We start from the raw sequence: 10,562 nt of genomic DNA, 5'->3' as shown, positions 1-10,562 counted from the left end.
AATGTGTGTGCCAGGCATGGTAAGGCATACCTATTATTGCAGCACTTAGAAGGTAGAGGCAGGAGGATCACAAGCTCAAGGTTATTTTTCTTCAGCTACATATCAAGACCATGAGATCCTGTCTCAAAAACCTTTAAAAAAAAAAAGGTACCTCTTTTTTTGAGAAATCCACATACTTTCTTAAACAGCCTAGGCACCTCTCTTTCTATTAATTTCCATGTTTAATTCTGTCTTAAAATGTGTTCCTAATAAACTCTACTTTGAAACATAAGTAGTTACAGGGGCTAAGGCTTTGAGGATGTGGCACAATGGTTTAGCTTGCACATCACTAGGTTCAGTCTTCAGGCACAGGGCTCATGGACCATGTCACAAAACTCAAAAGTCAAGGTAGATCAGCAAGTAAAAATACTTTCCTGACAACCTGAGTTACATCCCTGGGACCCATGTAAATAGTAATAATTTAAAAAAAGAAGCTGAATGCTCTTTAATCCCAGCATTCTTATGGCAGGATAAGAGACAGAGATAGGAAAACCACAAGGAATCTTAGGGGCCAGCTAGTCAGGAGTTTGTAGCATCCCAGAAACAAGACTGCCTGTCTTAGGGTTTTGCTGCTGTGAAGAGACACCATGACCAAGGCAATTCTTATAAGGCAAACATTTAACTGGGGCTGGCTTACAGGATCAGAGGTTTAGTCCATTATCATCAAGGCAGGAGCATGGCAGCATCCAGGCAGACTTGGGGCTGGAGGAGCCAAGAGTTCCATGTCTTGTTCTGAAGGCAGCTGGCAGAAGACTGGCTTCCAGGCAGCTAGGATGAGGGCCTTAAAGTCTATGCCCACAGTGACACCACACTTCTTCCAACAACAGGGCCACAACTCCAAATAGTGCCACTTCCTGGGACAAGCATATTCAAACCCCATACTGCCTCAATCTGACCACTGCACATCACAAGAGCACACAAAAGAAATGATAGAATAAATAGTTGGAGTGATAGAGCTGATTTAAGGAGTACCCTTAAACCACATCCTTGTCAACTGAAAACTCCTATAAGATATATCCTAAAGCTGATGTGTGGCTAGATACTCTGGAAGAAGTGAAGTGTTACTGTAAGATTCCTGAAGAAGCAGCTCTGGAAACTATTTTAAGTATACTTTTCTCTTGTTTTACAGTCTTTGGACCTTGAACAAGGGGCTTCTTACACATGGCAGAGGACTGGCTTACGGATCTGAAAACAAAATATGTAAACCTTTACACATACAGGAAGGTAAGCAGGGTGTTTTTATTCTTTTGTGCCTACACGATGAAAAAAGCCCATTTTTGGGGGGGGGGAGGTGCACAGAATGCTAGTTTAGCAATAATGAAACATTGCTGTTAAAGATTTATATTTAATTACTGTATGTGGGGGTGGGTAGTTGGATGTGTGTACATAAATACATGTGCATGTAGAAACATCAGTTTTCTTTGGAGTTAACAGGTGGTTCTGAGGCACCTGAGTTAGGGAACTGGGAACTGAATTTGGGTCTTTTGCAAGAGCGATACCTGCTCTTAACCACTGTGTCATGTCTCCATCCCTGAGACATACTTGTTAAGTGTCTATATTTCATAAACATAAAGTAAAGAAGATGGTTGCATAAATGCTTTAGTTAGAAATCAGAGTGAGAATCTGAGTTGTTCCTAGTAACCTTGGGGACTGAGTTGTTTCTTATTTCCACTTCCTGAATAGAGGGCCAGATGACTCAAACACAGATCTAGTGAAGTCAGATGAATAAGAAATGAGCCTACCATTTGTACCAACCTAAACCCCTGTAGGTAGTTATGATAGAGGGATCTTGTCAATGTCTGCTTAATGGCAGTTAGTTTCACTCACTGCTGTTATATGCAGACTATAGAAAGCCTTAGACATTAGGAGTCCATTAAAATTAAATTGCAAAAACTTTAAAGGCTCTACGTAAGACAGACAGGGAGGGAGGGAGACAGAGAATATGAATATGTGTAAAATTCAGAATTCTTGATCAGCACCTACCACTCTTCACATTGATCAAACTAGTGAGAACTATTTTGTGTCAGTAACGTGTATACTCATTGAGATATTTTGTATATATTTTTTAACTCAGGAGGAAATTAAAATTTTACTAACAGCTGGCTGTGTTTTACAGTTCTTTGTGATTTATAATTAGTGTATGCACTGATGTTGTGATATATACGCAGCAGTCTGATAGAAATGCCACCACTTTCATGAGACTGCATGTTATTCTAAGGATAATTTTGTTTTGATCATGTAGTTATTGAAGGAACAAGTATAGCTACATTGAATTTCCCATGACTGGAATGAGTAATTTGGTAATTTAGTTACTGAAGTACCAAGTATAGCAACATTTAGTTTTCTAAGATTGAAATGTATATTTTGAAATATAGAAAAAATGAAATATAGAAAAAACAATTATTTGAAATATTGTATGTTTATTTTCTAATTCCAGATTACTGCTATCTTATTATTTCTGCCTTTCTATATAGCATGTTCCACTATCCATGTGAATCATGGTATGGTAATAGCAATTTTTCTCTTTAGCACTTAGGTTTTGTTTTAAGCTAATTTACTCTTACTCAGTGGCCATTGATTAAAATTAAATCACACTCTTTGCTTTACCTGGATTTAAGTCTTGCTTTATTTCCCTGGTATAAACTGCTTTAATTAGAACAGTGTAAATATGTAAAAAAATAAATTGCAATAAAACTTGGTTTTAGATATTAGTATTAGTAGCTGAAATAATTAATTTGATCTAATGCTGTCTACAAGACGATGGGTAGAGATTCTATTTATAAATGTCTTTGTTCCTTGACTAGGAAAAGAGCTCAGTTGGTAAAGTACTTGCCATGCAGGCCTGAGAACCTGAGCTTGATCCCTAGTACCATGTCAAAAAAGCCATATGTGATGGCGACACACTTGTAATCCCAGCAGTAAAGACATGGAGTCATGTGGATACGAGGACTCGCTGGTCAGTTAGCCTACCTTACTTAGCAAGCTTCAGACCAGCAACAGACCATGTAATGATACCTAACGTTGATCTCTGGCCTCTACGTGTGTGTACATGAAGAAAAGAGTTTGATCCTAAAGACACTCAATTTTTTTTCTTTCTTTTTTTTTAAAGGTTTTATTTATTCATTTTTATATATGACGAGTACACTGTCACCGTCTTCAGACACACCAGAAGAGGGCATCGGATCTCTTTACAGATGGTTGTGAGCCACCATGTGGTTGCTGGGATTTAAACTCATGACCACTGGAAGAGCAGTCAGTGCTCTTAACCGCTGAGCCATCTCTCCAGCCCAGAGACTCGATTTTTTTATTTTGATAAAGCCCTTTTGGGTAAAAGACTGAAAAATTCCTTTCTGACTTATTTAAATAAACCCCAGTAATTGGCAAAAAAAGTGTGTTTATTTGCAGTAAGGAAGCTTCATAATTGAGAGAAGAGAAGCCTGATTCCTTCCTTGTTCTGTTTCTACTGACACTGAATGGGAATTCCCGAATCTTTTGAGAGCTTTCGAGTGCATGAGAAGCTTAGTTCCTGAGCATTTTGCGTTAACCCACCTTTCCTATTTCTTAGTTTCATGGAGTAAAGTCTTTGTCTTTGTTTCAGTTCGAAATAAGCTGCGGGAGATCGTAGGCGTATCCACAATCTGGAGGTATGTACTTCTGTGTTTCATCCCCAAGGGATCATTCTAAGTGATATTTAGGCTTAGGTGCTGATCCCCTTCTAGGGTTGGAGAGCCCTGTGTGCAGATGGGGTTTTTCTGTGAGAAGGAAAAGAGCAATATGTTAATGTAGTAATCAGCTGATACCTCATTGCCATGAAAGAATGTGATTTATGTATATTGTGTATTTTCAAAACCTGTTTAGGTGTATTCACAGATTTTCAGAAGAAAATTTATGACATGCTTATGACATTTTTTCTAATCTATATTTTTACATACAATAAAACTTAAATTCAGGTTTGGGACTTGACTTCAAGTTTTCTGGTCTTACTATTTCATTTAACTCGATCCTTACTTGAATGGCATATGTCCTGGGAGAGTTCTGTGTTTTGGGCAATGAGTAGAGCAGATATTGACCCAATCCTAGAGATCTTTTGCCGAGAAGGCAGGGAAGGCCAGACGAGGGTGGTACACTGTTTATGGGACTTAGGCTCAATCTGGGAGGTTGAGGAAAGGCTTGGATCAATAGGTTAGGGGTATTATTCATCAGGCTAATCTCCAGAGGGGGTTTGGAGATAGAACGCTTCATGGAGGACGTCTAGAGCTTGACTGAGGTACAGTATTAAGTGTCCAGACCAACCCAAGGCACTGCATGTGAGACCCAGGCTAGATTTGGTAGGTTGCAGAAAAGTAAGGATTAGGTTATAGGAGGTGCTCACCAGGCTAGACCCTAGTGGAGGACTTCTGACATCTGTGTAGTAAAGGTGGAGCAAGTGGAGCTGTGGGTAGATTCAGGTAGTCCTGGTGAAAGTCTAGACATTTCCTGGGGCGCAGGAGAAGGTGGTCAGACTAGAACTGAAGTTTTTAAAACAACACCAAGGTGGAACAATAGTTTTCAAAGTGGCATCTGGTGGGTTTTGACATCTCCCTTTTTCCCATTAATTTGACTTTCACAGGGCTGAGCTATTTGTGTTGAGAGTAATGCACATTCTTTAACTCATTTCTTTGATTTTAATATTTTGCAAACTCCGGCAATAATAGTTAATCATTTAAATTTAGAAGCACTTTGTATATAATAGTGCTGCTAAATTTTTCGTTTCCTGCTGCTTTCTCTTTTGTGTTCTACTTTAGTTTTCTGTTTTCCGCTTTTGTCTTTTAAAAACGTTTTCTTCCCTTTTACCTTTTATTCTGCTTTGCATTCATTGTTTGGATATCATTCATTTTTTTCTCATTTGTCTCTTTTCTAAAACTGAAAGGAAAGGGGAGGGAGAGGGAGAGGGGAAGAGAGGAGAGAGACTATGAGAACAAATATGAATCTGACAGGATAATGAGACTCTGAAGTAGTGTTATAACCCTGCCTCATCTCTCTTCCCCTTTCTGGCTTAGTGTTGAATTCAGGATTTTACACATGCTAGGCAAGTATTCTACTCCCAAGCTATGTTGCTAGTATGAATAAGCCTTCTAAAAGATAAAACTTTTTATGTGTATGAGTGTTTTCTATGCATGGGTATCATGTGTGTTCAGTGTCTGAGGAGGCTAGGAGGTGGCATCAGATCCTCTGGAAATATAGTTACAGATGGTTGTGAGTGCTGGGAAGCCAATCAGAGTCCTCAAAACAAGAAGCCACTGCTCTTAACCACTGAATGATAACTTGATTTCTGAAGAAACTTTTTGGTCAGTGTCCCAATTAGATGTACCTATATCAGTAAATATGCATTTTTATATATATGGCTAGCCCCCAGCTCTCACAGTTGGTAGAGCATGAGACTCTTACGTACAAGTTTAAAAATGTCATTAGAAATGCTCAGTTTCACACATGGTAGGCACTCATTGATAAGTGGCTATTAGCCCACATGCTTGAATTACCCTAGATGCCTAGAACACATGAAACTCAAGACGGATGATCAAAATGTGAATGCGTCACTCCTTCTTTAAAAGGGGAACAAGAATACCCTTGGCAGGGGAGAGGCAAAGATTAAAACAGAGACTGAAGGAACACCCATTCAGAGCCTGCCCCACATGTGGCCCATACATATAGAGCCACCCAATTAGACAAGATGGATGAAGCAAAGAAGTGCAGACCGACAGGAGCCGGATGTAGATCGCTCCTGAGAGACACAGCCAGAATACAGCAAATACATAGGCGAATGCCAGGAGCAAACCACTGAACTGAGAATAGGACCCCCGTTGAAGGATTCAGAGAAAGGACTGAAAGAGCTTGAGGGGGCTTGAGACCCTATATGAACAACAATGCCAACCAACCAGAGCTTCCAGGGACTAAGCCACTACCCAAAGACTATACATGGACTGACCCTGGGCTCCAACTACATAGGTAGCAATGAATAGCCTAATAAGAGCACCAGTGGAAGGGGCAGCCCTTGTTCCTGCAAGACTGAACCCCCAGTATATGGGATTGTTGGTGGGAGGGTGGTAATGTGGGGAGGGTGGGGAGGGGAACACCCATAAAGAAGGGGAGGGGGAGGGATTAGGGGGATGTTTGCCCGGAAACTTGGGAAAGGGAATAACACTCGAAATGTATATAAGAAATACTCAAGTTAATTAAAAAAAAAGAAAAGAAAAAAAGAAATGCTCAGTTTCTCCAGGTGGGTCATGAGAGAGGAGTGAAGGGATTGAAGATAAGGCAGGCATAGATCTCCCTTGCTTCCATTTATTATGTCTGACTATCCTGTTTGAGGGATGGGTACTGGAATTGTGGGTCAGCACTATTCTTGTTTTATGAAGCCTTGCCTTTTCTTCTCAGAGACCATGTAAAAGCAATGGAGGAAAGGAAGTTACTTCATAATTTTTTGGCTACATCACAGGAAGCCCTACCACCGAAGAAAATGAAGGACAGTTACATTGAAGTCCTCCTGCCTTTGGGTTCTGACCCCGATCTACGGGACAAATATTTGACTGTTCAAAATACAGTGAGGTAACACTGTATTATATTCATCATTGTCATTTGTTTTAATTTTTTCTTTTAAAACAACTATAGTGAGATACAATTCATAAACTTTGTAATTAATCTATTTTAAAGTATATGACTGTATATGAGTGTTTCAGTATAGTGAAAGAGTTGTGTAAATATCACTAAAGTCATTTTTATAGTTCTTTTATTATTTTAAAGTGTATTATGGGATTTTAAGGGGAAAATCATTGTGATTTTTATTTAATTCATATTTTGCTTTGTTTCACAGATTTGGCAGGATTCTTGAGGACCTTGATAGCTTAGGAGGTACTGGTATTTGTATTCCTAATAACAGTTATGGGTAGACTGTGATTCCATGACAGAAAGGACCATTTTATTTTACCTTTTTAATCTGGACATAGGAGGACATAAAAGGACAAACAATATTTTTCATTGTCATATTGTTTTTATTCTAAACAAAGATTTCTCTTCAATAGAGTTACCATTCAAATGAGCCTTATTTATGATCATTTTTAGTTGTAAAATTTAGTTTAGCTGCTAGAGATTAAACCCAGGGCCTCAACCATGCTAAGCGCTTACTCTAGATGTAGTTTTATCTGCAGTGTCAGGGAACACTATTATCTAGGTATAACATGGTCATTGCATTCTTGAGCTTTCAGCAAGTTATTGACTGTACAAGAACTATGTAAGATTAGGCCCTTGGGCATTCCATCATAGAAGGGTAAAGAAGCACTGCCTCTCCTGGAAGCTCTATGTGCAGTTAACTGTTGCTAGGCAGGAGAGGCTTAGGAGGTTTCTCCCCTCCCTGAGGATCTAGAGACAGTTGGTTGCTGGGGAATGAAGAAGTATTTTCTTCCTTCCTTCCTTCCTTCCTTCCTTCCTTCCTTCCTTCCTTCCTTCTTTCCTTCCTTCCTTCTTTCCTTCCTTCTTTCCTTTTTTCTTTTCTTTTTCTTTCTTTCTTTCTTTTTTTTTTTTTTGAGATAGGGTTTCTCTGTAGCTATGGCTACTGTCTTAGGGTTTTACTGCTGTGAACAGACACCATGACCAAGGCAACTCTTATAAGAGTGACATTTAATTGGGGCTGGTTTACAGGTTCAGTCCATTATCATCAAGCTGGGAGCTTGGAAGGATTCAGGCAGGCATGGTGCAGGAGGAGCTGAGAATGCTATATTTTCATCCAAATGCAGACAGGCCTTAATTGGCTTCTAGACAGTTAGAGGATCTTAAAGCCCTTGCCCAAAGTGACACATTTCCTCCAACAAGACCAAACCTACTGCAGCAAAGCCATACCTCCAAATAGTGTCACTCCCTGGGCTAGGCATAGTCAAACCATCACATTCCACACCCAGACTTGTTCAAACATATAAGGCTATGGGAGCCATTTCTAAATTACAGCATAATGAAAAATACATTAGTCCAACTTCAAAAGCCCCCATAGTCTACGGCAGTTTCAACAATGTTAAAAGTCCTAAGTTCAAGGTCTCTTCTTAGATTCACCCAATAACTTAACTATAATCCCCAAATTAAGACAGGAAACCAGCTGGGCAGACTTCAAACTCTGCCATCTCCATGTCTGATGACAAAGCGGTCTTTAGATCTCCACTCCTTTTTCATCTTTGTTGACTGCAAACAAACTTCTTTCTCCAGCTGATTCCACTCCCTGTTAGCAGCTTTCCTTGGCAGGTAGCCCATGGCTCTGGTATCTCAAATATCTTGGAGTCTCCAAGGCAACTCCAATGTTACAGCTTCTTGTTTCAGTGTCTGGGATCCACACATGGTCTGGCATCACTTCTCTAGCACTGGCCCCTGAAGCACTCCTTGATTCTGCTCTGCTGCTGCTGTTCTTGGGTGTGTGTGTGTGTGGGGGGGGTCATTATATGATACTGGCATCTCCAATATGCTGGGGTCTTCTACTGCCACTAGGCTTTACCAATAGCCTCTCATAGTCTCTCTTCATGGTCGCAAGGCTCAACTTCTTTGCATGACTTCTTCATGTCTTCAAAACCAGTACCACCTGGGTGACTCTGACACATTACCAACTATAGCTGCAGCAGGAGTTACAACCTTGACTACGTCTGCAACACAGCTTCTTTGTGCTTTCAGAAAATACTCCCCAGAAGATTACAGCTTAGTGATGCTGGTCTCTTCTTAATCACCACTTAATACTTGAACCATATATTTTATATTTTTCCTTTCTAAGTGTGCCACGCTTGTTCAAAATGCTTTTCATGAGACTTTAACCAGAGAATTAAGTCTCTGCTAAACTTTTTTGAGACTTCCTTTGTTAATGCCATTAATATAAATCTCTTTAACTTAGCCTCAGGTAGACTTTTCGGACAAGGGCAAAAAGCAGCCATAATCTTTACCAAATACTACAAAAACAGTCTCTAGGCCACATACTGAAATTCTTCTCTAATGGTATTACTTGGGCCAGATCTTCAAGTTCAAATCACTCTCTGTAACAAAGTCTTCCATATTCCTACTAAGATAGCCCATTAAATCCCACTTAAAACATTTCACTGCTTTCCAAATCCAAAGTCCCAAAATCCACATTCTTCCAAATAAAAACAAGGTCAAACCTATCAATATCTCACTCCTGGTATCAACTTCTTAGTTAGGGTTTTACTGCTGTGAAAAGACACCATGACCAAGGCAACTCTTATAAGGACAACATTTAACTGGGGCTGGCTTACAGGATCAAAGGTTCAGTCCATTACCATTAAGGAGGAAGCATGGAAGCATCCAGGCAGATATGAGCCTGGAGAAGCTGAGAATCCCACCTCTTATTCCTAAGGCAGCTAGCAGAAGACTGGCTTCTAGGTAGCCAGAGAGTTTTAAACCCAAAGCCCACAGTGGCACACCAACTCCAAAAAGGTCACACCTACTCCAACAAGGCTACACCTCCATATAGTGCCACTGTCTGGGCTAGGCATACCCAGACCATCACAGCCACCGTGGAACTAGCTCTGTCCACCAGCCTAGTCTTGAACTCACAGAGATCCACCTGCTTCTGGTTCCCAAGTCCTGGGATTAAAGGTGTGTTTCACTACCATCACTACTCCCCATCCCCCCACTCTTGACTTGAGACATTTTATTCACTGGTATAGTCACTGGCACACTCTTCTATGTTCATATAAATAATCCTTGACTTATATCCATGTAAGCACTCCAAAAGAGTTTTAAAGACAAGATACAGATACCACATAAAGAATTATTTTCCTTGAATCATTTGTGAGAGAGTAAATTGCAGACCATGTCATATATTTTAGTGTATAGTTTATATAAAGAAGAACATTTTCTACATCACTGTAATACTACCATCAAGATCAGAAAATTAACACTCTTTAATCCTCAGAGCCTATTTAGTATTCACTAGTGGTCATTTATTAAAGAAGGGTTCGCTTCTCTAGCATAGGTTGCATTGGGTAGTTGTGTGAGGAACAGATCCCGAGTCTTTCATTGGTTTTTGTAAGCTTGACATGTTTGAGAGTTGCAACCTGCTTTTCTTATAGATTGTCCCTCTTTTTGGCCTCGTCTGATGCTTTCTCGTGATTAGTGTCAGGATATGTATCTTTGACAGGAACCTCAGTTTTCTTTTTCAAGTTCTTCGAGTTCTTTTTTATGTGTGCCCAGGCAATCAAAGACTGCTGTGGGAGTTGGTTCTCCCTTTCTGCCTTGTAGATTCTGGAGATGGACCGGAGGTCATCAGGCTTAGCCACAACTGCCTTTAGCAGCTGAGTCATCTTGCTGACCTTAATCTTGTGTTCTCTCTCATTACTTCCTGTGGACAGCCAATCCCTTCCACCTGTTCTCTTAATACTTTTACTTCTTCCTTCAAGAAACTTCCCTTATCATATATGCCTTTTGCTTTGTATTCCAAGCCTTTTCCCAGCTTTACATTTCCCCAATGTTATAAACATCAAGGTTCTCCATCTTAAAAC

General features: G+C 40.0%; 1 protein-coding gene across 1 annotated transcript in view; it reads left to right on the top strand.

Annotated features, from left to right (window-relative positions):
* The window catches only part of Acot9 (acyl-CoA thioesterase 9), a 36,891-nt gene that overhangs the window by 6,016 nt on the left and 20,313 nt on the right, over nucleotides 1-10,562 (top strand). Inside the window, 4 exon segments of the mRNA XM_032890020.1 lie at nucleotides 1,169-1,263; nucleotides 3,638-3,683; nucleotides 6,454-6,624; nucleotides 6,890-6,927. Of these exon segments, the coding sequence (XP_032745911.1) occupies nucleotides 1,169-1,263; nucleotides 3,638-3,683; nucleotides 6,454-6,624; nucleotides 6,890-6,927 (350 nt within the window).

Source organism: Rattus rattus, chromosome X, assembly GCF_011064425.1.
Source record: "Rattus rattus isolate New Zealand chromosome X, Rrattus_CSIRO_v1, whole genome shotgun sequence".
In the NCBI taxonomy this organism is placed as follows: Eukaryota; Metazoa; Chordata; class Mammalia; order Rodentia; family Muridae; genus Rattus; species Rattus rattus.
The sequence above is the reverse complement of the archived record's forward strand: the minus strand, read 5'-3'. Positions and strand labels throughout refer to the sequence as shown.